Source organism: Oncorhynchus tshawytscha, linkage group LG11 (assembly GCF_018296145.1).
Source record: "Oncorhynchus tshawytscha isolate Ot180627B linkage group LG11, Otsh_v2.0, whole genome shotgun sequence".
Classification (NCBI taxonomy): domain Eukaryota; kingdom Metazoa; phylum Chordata; class Actinopteri; order Salmoniformes; family Salmonidae; genus Oncorhynchus; species Oncorhynchus tshawytscha.
In genome coordinates, this window is record NC_056439.1 from 25,261,348 (window position 1) to 25,281,218 (window position 19,871).

Genomic DNA, 19,871 nt, shown 5'->3' on the forward strand with positions numbered 1-19,871 from the left:
TCCACCAAATAGAACCCTATTCCATATAAAGTGTCAAATTTCTGACCAGGGCCCATAGGGCTCTGGTCAAAAGTAGTGCACTGTAGAGAATAGGGTTCCATTTGGGACACAGAAGGGGGCAAGGGGAGTACACTACTCCTCACTCCCTCATAAGCCTACAGTCAGTGGATTACTTCAGATGACACTTGGCTTAATCTGTCTGTCTGGCTAGGTTATAGTATGGATGACCAGACAAATCTGACAACATTGATTATTTCCCCCTCCAAAACCCCAGCTCTCATGGCCTATTGTCTGCCACAACCATTATCACCATTATTATTACATTAATCTACTGGGCAGATGTCTTCCTCAGGTCAGAGAGACAAAGACTGCTTTACTGTCATATGCTAGTAATCTACCTCACAACTGTCTATGTATGTTATCGTATAATCTATGTCAGTGATGTAAATGTTGATTGTCGTTTAATTCAAGAGCTCGAGACATGAGAAAAATACCTGGCTGGGGCTGAAGGCTCATCTCTTGCTGAACTCAGGATGTGTTTGATGATGTGTTCCTAAAACAGAGAACAGAGTCAATCAATCGACAGATGAATGTACGAATCAGACGGTTTTATTCCCCGGGCTCCAGCAAAATCTGTAGGTCTGCTGAAAACACAGATGCACACACATACAAAACAGACTCCCTATTGGCTGAATTAACCAGTGCTTTGTCATTCATAGCCAGACCCAGGCTATCAGATGCCATCGTGTGAAATTCTCTGTCCAAATATGAAACGCTCTCATGCATGGAATTAGCTCTTTAACCAGCAATCAACCAAAAGCGGCCCAATAACAACAAGGTCCTGTGAATGAGCGCCTGTGGCATAGCTAATCACCCATTAGAGAGTTAGCTAGGCTGGCGTTGATGCTCCCTCAGCACCACAGGGATAGAAAAAAAAAAAAAAAAAAGGTAATTCGGTTTAATGTGTGTTTGATACAACATCAAACAGTATGTGGGTTAGGTGGTCTAACTGTTACTGGTGATTAGTGATGCCACCTCCAGGTCATTAATGCCCCTGTCAGTATTGGTAATAAACTCAACGCCCACTGCCCTTTGACAAACTCTGTCCCCCTCCTATCTTTTCAATATACCCCTCTCTCTGACCATCTTGTAAAATGGTACAAAATGACCACTTCTTTGGAACCGGTTACTACAGGTTGAAGCAATAGAGTAAAGAAGGTTGAAGACAAGAGTTAAGCAACCACCCCACATGAGGACAGTTACCTTGACGTCTCTGAACTTGGTCATGACCACGTCAGCGGTGGTGGGGTGCAGGGCGGGCAGCTCCTCATACAGGTTAGGGAAACACACCAGAGAACCCAGCAGGATCTGAGCCTCCACCCGCGGGGCCTGACAGACGGACAGACGTCTGTGTCAACTCACATACACAGTTTAAATCCATATCACAACACTATCCTTTGCAATTCAGCCATGGGCAAACAGAAGATGACGGTGTTGAAACAGACTATCGAACTGTACTGGGGGTCAGTGTAGCGTGGTGCATTCAGAAGTGTGCCAAGATCACTTTCGCAGTCAAAAAGCAAGCTGAGATCTACCACTCAGATTGATATATTTTTTTCATATATACTTAAAAGAAATGTAACATGAACCTAATAGAAACAGCTCTGTAGGAATGAGGTTTGGGCAGAGGCCAAATACATTATCACAGCATATTGGATATACGCCTGGCCTGACAATATTGTTATTCTCAAACCATATTATATTTAAAAACTAGAGCTTCGATAACAAAATAGAATTCCCAGTTGGATCTCATCACTAGTCTATGTCAATCTACTATCACCAATCTACCATGCTGAAGCCTGCCTACGGTTGCCTATGCACTTGAATGAGAAACGCGCTTCAATTACCAAAAATTGCTCTACTTAATTGTGGCCATCAAAACTGTTTTTAACACGCGATTGCCTTTAGAATTGTTGCGCAATGATTGGGCTTATAAAAATACGTTTCACTTCACAATAACAGCACTTACAGTTGACCGAGGCAGCTCTAGCAGGGCAGAAATTTGACAAACTGACTTGTTGGAAAGGTGGCATCCCATGACGGTGCCACGTTGAAAATCACCGCGCTCTTCAGTAAGGCCATTCTACTGCCAATGTTTGTCTACGGAGATTGCATGGCTGTGCGCTTGATTTTATACACCTGTCAGCAAGAGGTGTGGCTGAAATAGCCGAATCCACTCATTTGAAGGGCTGCCCACATACTTTTGTATAAATAGTGTACTACATAGCCTACTCCGGCTGTAAAGTGGTGCCATTAACTCAAAATTGAGATGTGATAAATTATATATTCACAGACAGCTGTAACTCCCCTCTCTGTCAGAATGTCACAATAATAATGTTTTGTATTTTTATTGTGAACCAAAAACTAAAGTGACCAGCTAAAACAATTCATTGGCACCCAAGCTAAGACTTAAAAAATTGGTGTCGCACTGCCAAGTCAAAGGGTCGCAAATGAGTATGTTTTGGTTTTGAGCCCTGATAATTTGTGTGTATATGGAATCCGAGAAGGTGAATGGTGGTGATGTTCTCACGTTGAGCGAAGAGCAGGCTGTGACTCTGCTGGCTGCGATGATAAAGTCCAGGATGAGCATGGTGGCCCCGGGAAGGCCGACGCAGAAGAACCGAGGAGAACAGTGCTTAATGATGGTATTCACTATGTCCTGAGAAACACAGAGAGTGAGAGTGTTTCAGAGAGAGAGGGAGACCAATATTCACCATGACGCGAGGAGATTGGCAGATTGCCACACAAACACACCTGGTCGACATGCATGAGGCCACAGTGCATGATGTTGTAGAAGTGTGTGAGGAAGTCAGAGTTGGGCGATACGTCCTGCCTCCTCTTCATGATCTTACAGATGAGCTTGTAGGCGTGCAGCTTTCCCTGTTTGTACCTCTCAGTCAGCATGGTCGCCTGTACAGTGAACAACAAGCAGTCACAGATACAAGAGTAGAAGTATAACTTTGTCCACTTTTACATCAGGGTCATGGTAAAAAGAATGCTCGCTTGCATCTGCGCATTTGTTTCCCTGAAATTCAGAGGATAGCGTGTGAAGAAGTGAAGTGACTTTTCCAGAACGGATTATATAAGGGAACGGTGAGAGGTACGAACTTTGAAGAGCCAGGGGGTGAGGATCCGAAGGGGAGGGATGAGGACCGGGGGAGGAGGAGACGTCTGGTTGTCCAGAGAGATCCCCAGATTATCTCTGATCTGATGCGAGAGAGAGAAACACAATGAATGATAGAAGCGGAGAGAGAGAGGGGAGAGAGAGAGTGAGTGAATGTCATGAGTGAGTGTCTTGTGTGAACCAGTCTGATGTGTGACGCGATCTAAGGGCCTGTCAATGTATGGAGTACACAGTCGGATTGGTGCCCATATGATTCCCTACCTTGGCCAGGTTCTGCCACAGCTCACAGAGGTAGTCAAAGACCTGCGCGTGGATCTCTGGGTCCTTAATGGTGTTCACATCTCCCAGAATGCCTAGCATTCTCCGCCACATCACCGTGGCAACGTCAGCGTGCCAACCGGTCAGCGAGCCACCAGCCATCACACTGGAGTCCTCTGTAGGGAACTCACTGGTTTCTGAGAGGATAGAAGAGGGATGGCACTTTTAGTATCCAAAAAGGCTGAGTGTGTTGTGCGTTAGGTGATGAGAGCAGTGTGTATGTGTATTACCCAGGTCATCTGGAGTCTGTACTACAGAGTGATGTAGTTTCTCATCCAGCTGCAGGTCCTTGTGCTGCAGAGCTACATGTTCAGCGGTCAGCGTGGCTGGGGATGGGGTCTGAGAGCGGGAACACCCCAGGGAATGCATCGGGGACGCACTCTCTGAACCTGGAGGGAGTCACAAACAAAGGAATGTAATTAATTAGGTAGTAATAATAGTTGATTGGATTTAATACATATTTTTCCAGATGATTCAAGTGATTTTGTTAAGTAGGAAAGTCACTAAGATGTAGAAAAGGATGAGAGATGTGGACATTGAAAGGTGATGTATTCTGATTTGTTGATCTGCAGCTCTGACCTGTGATGGTGACGGTATCTGCAGACAGGCCAAGCTGGCTCAGACTACTGGTCTCTGAGTCAATGTGCAGGGTGGTGAGGCTGGACAGCTCCTGTTCCTCTGCAGTCTGGGGTACTCCTCCCAGGCTAGTGTTATCCTGGTCCAACGACCCCGCACCAACGCCATCTGGACCAAAGCTGAAATCTAACAGCGCCACAACGGTCAGAGAAAGTAGTCCTCCTCCAGCATGACAAGAGCAAGCTACAATCCACTCTAACACACTCCACTGCTATGTTACTTAGTTACACCGCCATGTTTTTTTACACTTTGAGCGAGCAGCAGCTGTGGTGATGTCAGACTTACTTTCAAACTTGCAGTTGGCATACTGGAAGGCGTTAAATGAGTCCGATTGGCTGTCGGAGCTGATTAAGTCGCTGCTGCTGCCACTGGCGGGGGAGGTCCACTCAGAGGGCACGCCGGGGTCGTCCACGGGTCGTGTGGAGTTCTGACGGTTCAGGAGTTCTGGCAGGTCCTTAGGGATCTCCAGACTACCGGGGCTGCTGCCACGCCTGGTCATACCCTGCAAAGAGAGGTAGATAGGAAATGTGAGTGAGAGAAAGGGGTAGAGAGAAGATAGTACTCTGATGTTAGGAATAAAGTTAACACTCAGGGAGCATGAGATGAGGACATTCACTTACTCACTCAGCTGATAAACTAAGTGTGCGTGTGTGAGAACATGAGATAAATAGAGAAAATAGAGAATAGAACAGCGACTTACAGAGGTGCCTCCCGCTCGCAGACGCTCTTGGATAAACTCGTCCATCAGGTCGCCAAAGTTTTGGCTGCTGTTGCCTGCGTCACTGGACACAGGCCGCATCTTCTGACAAGTTTCCTCTTTGTTGGCTGTGTTCAGGCAGAGAGCAAAGGACATGCACGTCACCCCACCGTTCTAGATACTGACACACACAGCACGACAACTACTAGCATCTTCACCACACTAGCATACAGATCATCACAATAGCATTGGGGAAAAAATCTTGAACGCATGTCCTTCCTATAGGCTGTGGACAATGTTCAGTTCAGAAATGTGTGCCTGTGTAAAAGTATCAGTCCATACAGTAAGGTGACGGTGGTGTTGTATGTGATGTTATATAGAGAATAAGAATTAAGGTAACTGATGCACAAAGCTCAACAGAACAACCTTAAAGAAAAGCCAACCAACACAACAGGGTACAACCAGTGAAGCAATGCAGGAGTTACTCACATGCATTCCCAGAGAGAGGCCATGAGTACAGCACACCACAGAACAGAGATTAGTCAAGCTACGTTAACTCAACTGTGGTTAGGTGAGAGGGTAGCCAGTGTGTTAACTGGGTAGCCAAGAGGTACTGAAAGATGAGGCAGCATACACAAAAAAAGGCGATGACACATTATTAAAACAGAGTGGTAGTGGTTATTATATGTACTTTTTCTCTCCGTTGGGTTGGATTGTCAGAGAGAAGCAGAGAGCAAAGAGTTTGTCCCCATCACACCCTGAGACTTTCTCTGGTTAGTCTGAGCTTCCAAATTGGTTTTAGTTCTAGTGACCTGCCATTTTTTTTTAAAAAGTGTCTACTGCCCTAAGAAGCCACTAAATCTTTGCGTTAACTGTTAAAATAGTATCAGTAAAACCAAGGGGAAGAAAAAAGAAGAGACATGGGACTTTGCAGTAGTGTGTCATTGAGGTGACTCAAGAGGACCCAGCTTAAAGCTTTCCTGCCAGTTGGTGGTGCTGAAATCCTATTCTCCATCAGAAGGGCTATACTGCCTCCACCTGGTTGGAGGTATAATGACATGTCAGAGCATCAGCGCAGACTAGAGGACAGACACATTTCCCAGGCTAATGTTCCTGTATAAATGAAAGCAATGGACTTCAGAGGACATTATAATGCTACACTGTGTGTGTTATATGTCAATGTATTATTGTAAATTAGTTAGCCTGTTTTGGCCTGATGAGATTGTAGAATTGACCAGTGTGTGTGCGCAGGGAATGTGTTGTGCTGTATGGTGTTGTGTGATCTGAGGAGGCTGAGGGGGACGTGTGAGGCCGCATGCAGCATCCAGGGAGGGAAGGGGAGGGGCAGCAGAGATTTAGTCCCAGAAGCTGGAGGAAGAAGAGGAGGAGGGGGGAGCCGTCCCAGGAGGAGAGGAAGGGGGGCCTTCGGCCGGGCTTTGGTTCTTTTTTTGGATTGTGTCAGCTACAGTACTTTAAAACAGGAAACACAAAAAAAAGCTTCAATTCAATCCACATTCAGCAAAAAACTGTTAATTAAAAACGAAAAAGACGGAGGAGATAGAACGGTGGTGCTTTGTGTTTTTGTTTTGTCGTTTTGTTTTCCATGTTGTGGTAGTGCCTTGGAGCACAGCAACGCAACTGAAGTCTCTCACCTGGTGCTTTTCTTCCAAAATAGCCCAATACATGAGTGTACAGGTCCCTCAGGGGCGCCTCTGTGGCCCCGCCGGGGGCTTTGCTGTGCCGCTGGGGAGACGCTGAGCCGGAGGCGTGGGCCTTGGGCTTGGAGAGAGCATGGACCACAGATTTATACACACCGCCCAACAGAGCCCCCTGCTGCTGCCGAGAGGGACTGATCCCCGATTCCGCATCCTGGGATCTGGACCGGGTCCCACGGGGCCGAAGGGCAGAGCGCCCAAGACGGACACGCCCTTGCCCTGTCGCATGACCCCCCACTCCACTGGCCTCCCCATCAGGCTGCTCCCCGTTTCCGCTCACCCCCTCCCCTCCTGACCTCTCTTTACCCTTTGACCCACCCACTCCTGCCCCTCCAGACCCCCCCACTCCTACAGAGTGACTGCTGAAGTGGCTGAGGCGGCGCAGCCTGGTCCTCCAGTGGGCCTCCTTGGAGTCTAGAGGGTTGTGGAACTGGACAGACTCTGTGGAGGGCCGGAAACTGACGTGTACCCCTCCCCCATGGTGCTTTTTGAGCTTGCCCCGGACCAACCTGGGCTTGAGGGAATGGTGGAGAGAATGGGACTGCTGCCGGGGCTGAGGGGCTTGTAGGCATGAAACTCCTGTCTCGTTATTATACTCACACTCTGTGGCATCCTGCCTGACCAAGTGGGGCTCTCCCCTATTCTCTGTGCCCTGAGGAGTTACCTGCTGGTCTAGACTAGAGCACCCCCTGCTGGCCAGCTCCCAGTCATCACGCTGCTCCAGACACTCATAAATGCTCCTCTCAGGAGGCTGCTGCTCTGCCTCTGCACTGTCCTCCTCTGCTGAGTCCAAGCTGCTCTGCTGCCTTACCTGGACCTGTTTCCTGACCTGCTGTGACCCTGACTGTACCGTCACAGCCACAGTGCTACCTTCCACAGTCCTACCTTCCTCACTAGGGGCCCTCCTCTCCCCCCCTCCACCTCCCTCCTCCAGGCTTCTTTGCATCAGATACTCCCTGAGAGAGCTAAGCAGGTCCTCCTCCCCCTCAGTCTCCCCCTCCTCCTCTCTCTCAGAGGACTGGGTGAGGGTAGAGGAGAAGGAGGTTCCACCACACGTCCAGTCAGGGGCAAGGGGGCGGGGGCCTATCATCTGCCACAGGTGGTCATAGATGCTATCCCCCACCTCCAGAGAGGCCACGCTGCTACCTAGGGTAGTGGGGGGTTTGGGGGGGTGCAGGGCGTGGTGGTGGGGGACAGAGACAGCAGTGGTGGGGTGAGAGGGGGGACTGTCAGGGACAGGAAGTGCACCTTTGACCCTCTCGGCGATGAAGGGCTCCATGATGTCGGAGGCGCTGCTGCTACGGGGGAGCGTGGACCCCTGGGGGTCCAGGTCGCAAGACGCCGAAAACAACTCTGAGGCCGGGGTATCCTCGCTCTGGGAGCAGTGGCGGATCCTGGGGGTCCGAGAGGCCATCGGGGATCGTCCATGTCTGGACAGAGGGGGGGCACAGAGCACAGCTCACTGGAGATGGGTCCTACTAACTCTACATGCAGGAAATACAGCGATGGGAATGGAAACAGTAACATACACAACAATGTGGTCCAGCGATATGATCTTATATAGTTTGCAGACATGTCCATATGCAGCTTCTGTGGGCATTGCCAAATCAAATCAATTGCATGTAAATAATTGCCTATACATCTAATATATGTGTATAGGATTAGAGGATCAGGTGGTAGAAGGTAGGTGAGCTTGTATCAATGGTTTATTCTAACCCAATATCGCTGGAACCAGGAGCACCAAACGTGTTATGTATGCATGTTCACGGATACAAAAACAATGGTACACAAAACATGGCAAAAACAGCATTCCTTTTCATGGTTAATAAATGAATATTTCAGTTGCATCAAATAATATCCATATCAAAAGACAAAACAGCTGCCACAGAGGAAAAAGACTAATTAGAATACATCAATAATAGCAAATGAGAATTCATCCAAAAATCGGCTCTGGGTTGACAATATCTGTCATTTGGAGCAGATGTCATCAAAACCATACAATGATAGGGAATAGGGAGGCACCCCAAACCACATGCAGGACAAACACTTAAAAAACAAAACTTTAAAAACACCCCCAGAGTCTTGGCCTAAGAGAAATATCCTTTCAGTTGTTTATGAAATGGTGTGGCAGCAAACAAGAGCCCCCCCCCCTCCCCCCAAGACGAGCAGGCTGTGTGGAGTCGCAAGCATAGAAAACATTGCATACACACATATGCAAAGACAGTCAAGTACACACAGATAGTGAGTGAAGTGAAGTTGGTAGAGATACAGATCAAGACACAGGTACAGGCGTAGAGTAGTGGGCTCTACCTGCCAGCTTGTCAGCTAGGGGAGTGAGGACAGAGTCAGGCAGGAGAGTGTGGTGGTGATGGACGAGGACAGGGGCACTTTTAGCACTGCGGATAAAGGCTTGGGACAGGAGGCTGTCGCCCGTAGAGCAGCTACGCAGGGCTGAGGGACGGATGGCCACCAAAGAGAGGAGAGAGAAGGGAGGAGAGGAAGGAGAGAAAGGAGGGAGGAGAGGTGAAAGAACAGGGGGGAAGGAAGAGAATAAAAGAACGGTAGGGGTCATCAAATAGAGGGACAGAGGAAATGGATAGAAAAGGGTGGAGTTTAGAAACAAGGGGAAGTTAAAAAGAGGGAAAGGAGGAAGGAGAGAACGTGAGAAAGTGAGGGGAAAAAGTGAAGACGGTGACAGCAAGGTAGAGAGCAGTGACCTTCAGAGAGAGGAGGACAAGGAAAAGGCAAAGGTGACAAGCTGCTGTGTGGAGGCAGGTGGCTGTCTGTCTGTGTGGTTGTCTGTCTGCTTGTCTGTCTCTCAGGAGCCAGGTCACAGAGCCCTCCGTAAGCCAACGAAATCCTCCTGCTCAGTTTAACGATTCTTCACTGGAGGACGCCTACACAGTACCGATTTCCCATTTCAATGATTATGTATAAATGTCTAAAATAGGAATAACTTGCCTTGGTCAATTTGACGACAGTTAAATGGCAACATTGATCATCACACCAAAACCTTACAATGTACCATGTATAGATATACTGGAACCATTACATACAGCATTTTAAACATAAACACCTTGACACGAGGTTAAGACAACCAACCCTCCAGTATATAGACATGTAGTATGATAAATATGATGGCTGTGACACTAACCCCCAGTTTTCTGGCGTATGGTGTTCCTGGCCTTCTCCATGCCCGGAGAGCCAGCGGTGGTGGCACTGCGCTGCCTCATGGCTGCTGCCTGGCCGCTCCCACTCCCAGGCTGGTCCCTGCTCCAGCCCTTAGAGAACGAACGGTCCACAGCCATTTTCTGGCCCTCGTGAGCACCCCCTAGTGACCAACACAGAGAAGGGAAAGATCAGGTACAGGTTGGTTAGTCTCTGTGGTGTTAAATAGAAAGGGAAAGAGAGGGAGAGCTAGAGAGAGTGGAAAGAGTGTGTCTCTTAGAGTGTAAAGCAGTGATAGAGTTGTACCTTTCCCTTTGTGTTTCTTCTGTTTCTGTTCGCTCAGCTTGTCCAGCGGCAGCTCGTTGAGGTCCAGACTGCAACATTTAAAAGGGGCCAGCACTCACTTAGATTCGGTTACAATTTCAACCTCTATTTTAATATTATTTTATTTTCAACATGTCTTAACAAAACCCTTTGGCTTTTGCCTTCCTCAGTGCGTGTGTGCGAGCACATGTTCCCTTCTGTTTTTACCTGTACAGGTTGCGGGCCAGAACCTTGGTGAGTGTCTCCATGGTGAGGGACCACTCTGTGACCAGCTCCTCCCAGCAGGTGAGCGAGGACAGCACGGCCAGCAGGTCGTCCCACAGCTCCCTGGAGATGTACACGTTCAGGTTCCCCTTGATCCACGCCACTATCAGGGTCTACCAGAGGAAGAAAGACTAGCATGAAAAGGAGAAACGTCCTTTACAAACTTACCTTTGTTAAGGTTTCATGCGGAGGAAGTTTGTGGAGGTACCATGGCTCTTTCTCAAGTCTTTGCTCGATTCCTTGTGTCCTCCTCTTCCGTCATTTCCCAAATTATTTTCAAATTGTCAGTGGGAAGCAAGGAGAGGATTCAAGGAATCAAGAGAAAACCATTGAGAAAGCACCCTCATGTGGTTAGTCACAGTATGTGTCACAAATGGTTCCGTCTTCCCAATATGGTGCACTAGTTTTGACATCAGCCCCATGGGCCCTGGTGAAAAGTATTGCACTATATAGGGAATAGGGAGTCATTTAGGGAACACAACTGTATGTTGTGAGTGCTACGCTGGGTACCTGAAAGACTGCCCCGGCCAGTCTCCCTGAGAGGGTCATGTTCTTCTTGCCGTGGGGCATGATTGAGGGAGGTCTCTTCATCACACATTCGGTTACCCTCAGCAGGACCAGCAGGATCTGCTCCCTGCACAGACAGATGCACAGACAAGCAGATGCACCACAAATGAGAAGTGGTCACATAAGGATATGTTGCACAAAAAGTAGAAAGGCCCTACCTCTCCACCTTTGCCCTAACACTTCTGTAGGTATAAGGAAAAACATTTAAGCTCCCCCAATACACTGACCCCTCAGATCTGCAAACATTGAAGGGTTAGGGCTAATGGGAGTTGTGGGGAACAAATTGTGTCTGGCCGTAAATGTGTGCTATGCTTCCTCATTAAAACCCATGGGCTGCTCAGTTAGTGTTGTGCTATACCATGTCTTCTGGTCCATGGTTTCATGCATGACCAGGCTGCGGTAGATGTTAAGGACTCTCTTGCACATGTCTACATGTTCCTCTAGCAGCATCTTCAGCTCGTTGGCTGGTTCCAGCAGAAACACATTGGCCGAGTTGGTGACAAACACCTGGGGTGGAAGAGAGAGGGAGATGACGGTGTTGAAGAAAGGCATGGAACTGGACAGTACCGGATGGAAGTTAGTGATCGTTACATAATTACTTAATATGGTTGCCTATTGTGCATAATGTGTGAGTTGGCCAATAGAACATACCTGAAGAGTGGGCTGAACACCTGCATGCACACTGTACTCCAGCAGTTCTTTCTCAGACACTTTATTCACCCTCTGAGAGGACACAGAAAGAAGCGCAAATACACAACATATGTTAGACTGAGAGACCATGAAGACATGATGTCTTCTTTGTCTTGAGGGTCGTGTTCATTACCAAATGTAAGAAAACGGACTGAAACATGAGTGACTACCTGGACTCATTTTTGTCTTTACTGTGCCCTAATTAATAGGTCCCTGGTGCATCCATCCTCACCCACCCATAGCCCTAGCTCCAGCCCTCACCTCTTCCTTCTCTGGGCCCTGCTGGGGTACAGGCTCCAGGTTAACCTCTCCGGCGGTGGAAAATATCCTCTCCTCCTCCGGCTCCTTCATAAACAAAGGTTTGTCCTCCTGGGCAAACCACTCCTGGTACACACGCACCACCTTCCTCATGGCTGCAGCCTCACACATTGGCAACAGGAAGGCCTGACGACAACACAACAACGTCACTGTGCTGGATTCAAATGGAGCAGACTTGTTTTTCCTAGTGGCTCTCTGTGGAGCATACTGACCCACAATAACAGACTTTTACAGGGATATTTAGTGTGTAGTAGTACTAGTATATGTAGGGTCGTTCCACAAAATGAGTCCCTTTTGTGTAGTGTAACTTTGATTTCACCTAATTTCAACATTGTCATGAACAGCACGTTCAACTTATGAAGAAAACATGTTGATTTCCCAATCTCATGAGGTTAAATAAATACAAAAATATAATATGTGCCTATTAAGTGTCAAATAAAGTAACCGGGTTGGCGATTTCATCTTAAATCTGCCATAAATCCCCTTGTGACATGGAAAGCTTGTGTGCAACAGGGAGGGGCAATTGAATGAAAGCTTCACAATAACTTTAATTTAATTAATTTTTTTACATTTCTAGCCTGTCTATCTATGAGTAATAGAGATGACATCTTATGCTCGACCCACTCAGTTTTCCACCACCAAGAAAAAAACTAAACGAGTAGAACCAGCTAACCTGCTTTTACACTATGATTTGACTATTAATGTTCAATGTTTTTTGAAAACATATTTTAAAAAATATATATATATATATTTTTTTTTATCAGTTCACGTAACCTTAAAATGAGGGACAGGTTTTTGTGACCCTACAATGAAGCACGAATCACATAAAATAAATCTTTAGAAATTACTTTGTCAAAGCAACAAACAAGGGCTTTCCACTAACCTCGTTTCCATCCAGTTTTTATGCGAATAAAGTCATACCGAAAAAAGAAACAAATCTGTGATGGAAACAGGAAGTTTCGGTACAATTGTATAAATGCTGACAGATAATTTGTTAGTTCGACATGGTGGTATCTTTTTGTATCTGTAAAATGATTAAGTGAGAAATGGCGGTGGCAACACCTTTATGCGCAAATATTGATATAAAAACCATCATATCAAAGTTAACTTGGAGTCACGCGATATGGTGTGTGGTCCTCCCACTACAACTTGGGAAACCATGCAGTTTATTAGGCTACAGAAGAAATCATTTATGATGAACTTCACAGTGTGGTGAAAGTGCACAGTGATCTTGATGCTCATTTCCCAAAAAATATTGAGGGTCTGATTCTGGTGACATGCTTGACTGACGATTGACAAATAAAACCCCATAATAATATAATAATCTCATTATGGAGACAGGCCTACCTGCACAGCATTCTCGCACTGCATCGGCGAGCTATTGGCTAGAGCGCACATACCAAGACCAAAGCAGGCACATTTGCTATATGCAGATTGACAAATCACGTACAGATTTTTCTTCTGCAGCAAGTCAGTTTGGTGGAAACAAACCACTGGTGGGAAAATGCACATATTTTCTTTATTTGGATTTTAGAATAGTTGCATGAAACCTAGCTAATGATCGTGAACATTAAGACATTTGGGGGTTAAGTATCTTAAAACCTTTCTAGAAGTCACAGAAAGGGCACAGAGGTACATGTCAAACTGCTGAATTTTGGCACTTTCGGAAGTCCTCATTCATATAAAGAAATCTGACCTACTGAATTTTCCATGTGGTTCATATTAAACGGCACTTCATTTAAAGCTGCAACATCTAACTTTTTGGGTGACATGAACAAATTCACATAGAAATGTGAGTAAAAGATCTGTCGTTCGCATTGAAAGCAGGTCTAAGAAGCAGTAAATCTGTTCTGTGCGCTATTTCTACGCTTCCCGTTCATAAATAGATTTTTTGCATCTTTTACTTTCAGTTTTGTACACCACCTGAAAATACAACATTTTTGGTTTTGGGAAATATATTTCACAGCGGTTTAGATGGTACAATGATTCTCTAGACTGTCACGTAATCTGAAATTAGGGGAACAATTACAATTTTAGCAACCAGGAAATGGTCGGAGCAATTTCGGCATAGTGCAGCTTTACTATAACAGGCTTTTACAATTCAATATTGGTGCACAATTTCTACTTAAAATATAACAAGGGACCAAAAGGGGATTTTGTTGGAATGACCCAGTAGTAGTAGAAGAAATGTATTGATCCCTAGGACTAAAATGTATTTTTTACAAACAGCACCAGCCAAACACAATGTACTGTGTGAGTAGGTGTGCTGTACCTGTCGGAAAATCTCAGTGATGAAGTTGACATTGGTCCTGGAGGAACAGAGGACTCTTCTCACAACCTCCATGTCAGTGAGGTGCTCCTCGTCCATACTACACAGGCTGGAGGAGCTGGGCTCCCTCTCTGTCAGGGTGGAGGTGTTGGAGTGGGACTGCTCCTTCTCACAACCTATCCCTCCATCCAGGCTGTCTGCCCTGGGGCCCAAGTCATCCCCCAGCCCATGTCCCCGCCCTGCCAGCCCAGCTGCTGCCCTCTGGGAGACAACCAGAGAAACACAATCATCAGTGACCACCGTACAGCTTCGATAAGGCCTGGCAAATATATATGTAACACAATGCATGTGTTGGAGATTCACTAGTATAACCCACAGACCAAGCAATATCACAACTCAAAAGCTGTCCCAGAGCCCACGTTTAATGTGAAGATATAATTATGCTAACTCTTCATACCTCTTAACTTCCCTCAAGTGTGATGCCTGCATGACCTACATAGATGTTTTTTGGCACACTCTCTCTTTGATAACTAGACAGGGATGGAAAATATCGCATGGCATCAATTGTGGACCCGGGCTAGTAGAAATTGTTGTCCAGTAGCCCGGCTGCCATGTGCCCAAACGTTCCATCCATGTACCTTGATACTATACATTGTGCTAACCCTGGCGAACTCTCCCCTCGGGTGTGTATATAGTGATTGCCTGTATGTTCTTTGGCACGCTCTCCCTCTCTCCGTCCACCCCGGGGATGTGTGTTCCAGTGTTGGAGCGTGGCTCCAGCCAGAAGGACACCAGCCAGCGGATGAAGATGACCCGGGCGTTGAGGAGGCTCTCCTTGGTACAGTACACTGCCTCGTTGGTCTCTGGGTCTTTCTTCACCACACTGTAGTAAGGCTTTGGTCTCATTGATGGAACCTCTGGGGGGGGGGCCGACAGACAGACGAGGGTGAATAGGGAATAAGGATGTAACGCTAGTCCCCTTCTCACACCATTGTGCCACCCGTACTGTGCTGGCTCTGATATTTTCTTTCCGGCATGGTTTAAGCATATGGTCATATCAAATTGTATTGGTCGCATACACATATTTAGCAGATGTTATTGCGGTTGTCGCAAAATGCTTGTGTTCCTAGCTCCAAAGGTGCAGTCATATCTAACAATACACAACACATAAAGCTAAAATGAAAAGAATGAAGAAGTATTAGGACGAGCTACGTCGAAGAATGTATGTATAACACGGCTCAGTAGTGTCAAAAAGGGTATCAATGGACTTTTATGCACACTGCACCACTATAGTATAATGCAAAACTAAAAATCACTTTCTGTCTGTTTATCTCATACTAATTCAGATGTTCCCCTCACCCAGTATGGGATGGTACAAACTGGTCTCCTTGGAAAAGTTGGGGAATATGTGCGGCAGGTAATATTTCTTGAAGTTTCCAAACAGGAATGCGAAGCCCTTCTCGTGGTTATCTTTGCACTTCCACTCCAGACTTTTGGCCTGCAGGGTGTAAGACAACAACAGGGTGATTCTCATGAAATTGGCACTTGACAAAAAAAAAAACTGAAATAAATTCCTACCATAATACCTCGTGGATCACGATCTGTATTTATCGAATTCATAACTATGGTTATGTTTGCTGATCAGATATTATGCATTTTACAACAATTTCTACAACTACCGACACCAAAATGATCATTACCACAACAGTTTTTGAAGTCCAAAAAAGTTATCCGAATCAATTTCTAATATTTTTAACATTGCTCATCTTATGAAAATGCCTGAGTTAAACAAAAGTGAAAACAATTATACTGAACAAAAATATAAATTAAACATGTAGTGTTGGTCCATACTACCAAATATTATCTCTCTCAAATGCACAAATTTGTTTACATCCCTGTTGGTGAGTATTTCTACTTTGCCAAGATATTCCATTCACCTGACAGGTGTGGCATATCAAGAAGCTGATAAAACAGCATGATCATTACACAGGTGCAGCTTGTGATGGGGACAATAAAAGGCCAATAAAATGTGCAGTTGTCACACAGTATACTGAGGAGTATTTCTGTCTGTAATAAAGCCGTTTTGTGGGGAAAACTTTGTTATTGGCTGTCTCCCCAGTGGGTGGGTCTATGCCCTCCCAGGCCCAGTCATGTGAAATCCATACAGTAAGTAAGTAAGTAATAAGTAATCAGACCTGGACTTTTTCCACATTTTGTTACATTACAGACTTATTCTAAAATGGATTAAAGACAATCATTTCTTCGTCAATCTACATACAGTACCTCAAAAAGACAAATCGAAAAAAGGTTTAGAAATCTTCGCAAATTATTAAAAAATAAGAAACAGAAATACCTTATCTACATAAGTATTCAGACCCTTTGCTAAGAGACTTGAAATTGAGGTCAGGTGCATCCTGTTTCCAATGACCATCCTTGAGATGTTTCTACAACTTGATTGGAGTCCACATGTGGTATATTCAATGGATTGGACATGATTTAGAAAGGCACACACCAGTCGATAAGGTCCCCCAGTTGACATTGCATGTCAGAGCAAAAACCAAGCCATGAGGTTGAAGGAATTGTCCGTAGTGCTCCGAGACAGGATTGTGTCCAGGCACAGATCTGGGGAAGGTTAATAAAAATTTCTGCAGCATTGATGGTCCCCAAGAACACAGTGGCCTCCATCATTCTTACATGGAAGAAGATTGGAACCACCAAGACTCTTCCTAGAGCTGGCTGCCCGGCCAAACTGAGCAATCAGGGAAGAAGGGCCTTGGTCAGGGAGCTGCCTGAGAACCCGATGGTCACTCAAACAGAGCTCCAGAGTTCCTCTGTGGAGATGGGAGAACCTTCCAGAAGGACAACCATCTCTGCAGCACTCTACCAATCAGACCTAAATGGTAGAGTGGCCAGACGGAAGCCACTCCTCAGTAAAAAAAAAAAATTTAAACTCCGACCGTGAGAGACAAGATTCTCTGGTCAGATGAAACCAAGATTGAACTCTTTGGCCTGAATGCCAAGTGTCACACCTGGAGAAAACCTGGCATCATCCAAAAGGTGAAGCATGGTAGTGGCAGCATCATGCTGTGGGGATGTCAGGACCAAGGGGAAGATGAACGGAGCAATGTACAGAGAGATCCTTGATGAAAATCTGCTCCAGAGCACTCAGGATCTGCAGAGAAGAATGTGAGAAACTCCCCAAATACAGGTGTGCCAAGTTTGTAGGATCATACCCAAGAAGACTCAAGGCTGTAATCACTGCCAAAGGTGCTTCAACAAAGTACTGAGTAAAGGGCTTGAATACTTATATAAAATGTGATATTTCCAGGTTTATGATTTGTCATTATGGGGTATTGCGTGTAGATTGATGACAGGAAAAAAATATTTAATCCATTTTAGAATAAGGCTGTAACATAAAATGTGGGAAAAGTCCAGGGGTCTGAATACATTCATTAGGGCCTAATGAATGTATTTATATTGACTGATTTCCTTAAATGAACTATAACTCAGTTACAATTTCAAATCTTTTAAATTGTTGCATGTTGTGTTTACATTTTTGTTCAGTGTACATTTAAAATGTATTTTGCCATTTCTCTATTTACAAAAACCTTTTGTGATTCTTGTCTGTTATAATAGCTTGTGTATAGATGTCATTTTTAAAATGGTGGGGTTGCTCTTTGCTGAAAACACAAACTCTAGATTGTGGCTTTATGTCAATTAAATGGGGTTTAAATACCCATATTTATTGACAACCCTTACTTAATCAAATTATTTTTTTACAAAAAAATCTATACAATAGGTGTAAGCAGTTCTAGTAAATAATTGAGGTGACCAGCACAGTACACCCACTGATTATACCTTACTAGAATTAGCTTATTATCATTACCGAAATGAAGGTTCTTATTACCAAAATTGACCTAAAAATGATCCAGTAATGAGAAAGTTGTGTTTCGGTAATGAGAGGCCCTTAGCCATTATCAGTCAGCAAACAGTTGACCACATTACTAAAGCCCATTCATGCCTCTATGTTGGTAAGGTAATGGTTCTCTTTTTCCCCAAGTGGGTGTTTGAGAATAAGATACTCATTCTGGAGACATATAAGTGAAGAAATGACATTAACTTGTGCTCATCTAAGGACTACTTCTCTAGAAGATGCATCATGGATAAAACTTTATTTAAAAAAATAAAGCAACTTGTAAAAGTGTTACGGTATTGAGAAACATGACCAGACTTTTTTACTTAAAAATTATAGTTTAATGTAAACTTCAACTAGTATACAATTTGTATGATTTATGGACAAACCACAGCAACATTGTGTTTTCTAAAGTAAAATTGTATAAAATAACTGAAGAATTTAATCCGGACGCATTTCGGTAATGAGAATTTGGGGTGGAAATTTACAAAATTGGTGTATTTAAAATAAGACACTGTACCATAAACTAAGCATCTTAGCCTTCAGAATGATAGTTGATTGTTGCAGATTTATCATGGTTTTCTAAATCTATTTGCTACTGCCATGGTTACAACTGGTTTCATGAGAACACCCTCAACACAACAAGACTACTGTAAACAAAGAATAACAGAGAGGATAAGAGACATGCAGGGAGAGGAGGCTTTGTCTGGGAAAGCCAGAGAGAGAGAAAGCAGCACAGCCATTAGCTCAGTGAGTGTGTGTCAGCGTACAGTACACTGCAGCGAAAGCATGCAGATGCAAAATGTAATGGTGGTCAGTGTGTTGCTTATTCCACTGTCCAACCTCCCCAAACTGAGGTTGAACCAGTGATCCTCTGCTTTGCAACACACGTGACCGTGCTCCTTGACAACGTTGTAATGGGTTGAGCCACCCAAAACGGTACTGATTGGATGGCTCCATCCGCAACATTTCAAGCTAGCAGTAGCGGGCCTTTACGGCACGTTCTTAACTCCGTTACAAAAGCTTATTTAAAATGACGTAAGCCACTTTTCAGTGGGTTACCACCGTTTGCGCTTGCAAACAGACAGAAGGTCATGTCAAAAGGCTTGCCGGTCGGTAGTAGGTAATGCTGCATCCACGCCAAGCATGTTAGCAGTGTTAGTAATAAAGGGAAGAGTACCTGGTTTACCATGTATTTCAGAAGAGCCTCCAGAAAGTATCCTGTGAGGTCTTCCTGGCCCTTATCCCCTGACTGTGGAGGAACCAGGGGACTGATCTCTTCTGGAGTCACTTGAGCTGAAGGAATGGAAGAAGGGAAGAGAAAGGAACAAATGCAGCAGAATCAACACCTTGAGAAGTACACCCACAGTTACGTGTTCAATAATTTGGTACCTGTATGACCATTAAATTTGAAATTGGCCATATCATTTTGAGTATGAAATATTTGTTGGGTACCCTCAAGCTTCTTCCTAATAACATGTCACGAACAAGGTAACAGGTTTAGAAACAAAGCATTAATACTGACTCTCCTGAAGGCTGAGAGGAGGGTTCACCAGGTTGTCCAGGGTACGGGGTCCCAGCTCTGACTGAGGGGATGGGAAGCCTGGGATCAGACAGGCAAATATCCATAGCTGCTCTCTCAGTGCGTTACCCTGCAGGGCCTGCATCCATAACAGGAACAGACGCACACCCTCCCTTCGGATCTACAGGGGAGAAAGAGAGAGACAGTCAGGGACATACTCATAGAAATCGACTCTAGCCAGTCTATTTCTATGAGCATACCATTACCAAATGCCCACAGCAGTCAA

At 45.2% G+C, this 19,871-nt stretch overlaps 1 protein-coding gene across 1 annotated transcript in view; it reads right to left on the minus strand.

Annotated features, from left to right (window-relative positions):
- The window catches only part of LOC112244970 (ral GTPase-activating protein subunit alpha-1-like), a 77,651-nt gene that overhangs the window by 34,698 nt on the left and 23,082 nt on the right, over window positions 1–19,871 (minus strand). Inside the window, 25 exon segments of the mRNA XM_024412881.2 lie at window positions 495–553; window positions 1,264–1,389; window positions 2,591–2,719; window positions 2,815–2,970; window positions 3,169–3,267; window positions 3,446–3,639; window positions 3,733–3,891; window positions 4,082–4,264; window positions 4,424–4,640; window positions 4,839–4,963; window positions 6,488–7,969; window positions 7,972–7,980; window positions 8,861–9,001; window positions 9,705–9,881; window positions 10,025–10,092; window positions 10,250–10,419; window positions 10,817–10,940; window positions 11,232–11,380; window positions 11,525–11,596; window positions 11,825–12,007; window positions 14,154–14,411; window positions 14,853–15,067; window positions 15,510–15,648; window positions 19,244–19,359; window positions 19,589–19,766. Coding sequence (XP_024268649.2) covers window positions 495–553; window positions 1,264–1,389; window positions 2,591–2,719; window positions 2,815–2,970; window positions 3,169–3,267; window positions 3,446–3,639; window positions 3,733–3,891; window positions 4,082–4,264; window positions 4,424–4,640; window positions 4,839–4,963; window positions 6,488–7,969; window positions 7,972–7,980; window positions 8,861–9,001; window positions 9,705–9,881; window positions 10,025–10,092; window positions 10,250–10,419; window positions 10,817–10,940; window positions 11,232–11,380; window positions 11,525–11,596; window positions 11,825–12,007; window positions 14,154–14,411; window positions 14,853–15,067; window positions 15,510–15,648; window positions 19,244–19,359; window positions 19,589–19,766 — 4,928 coding nt within the window.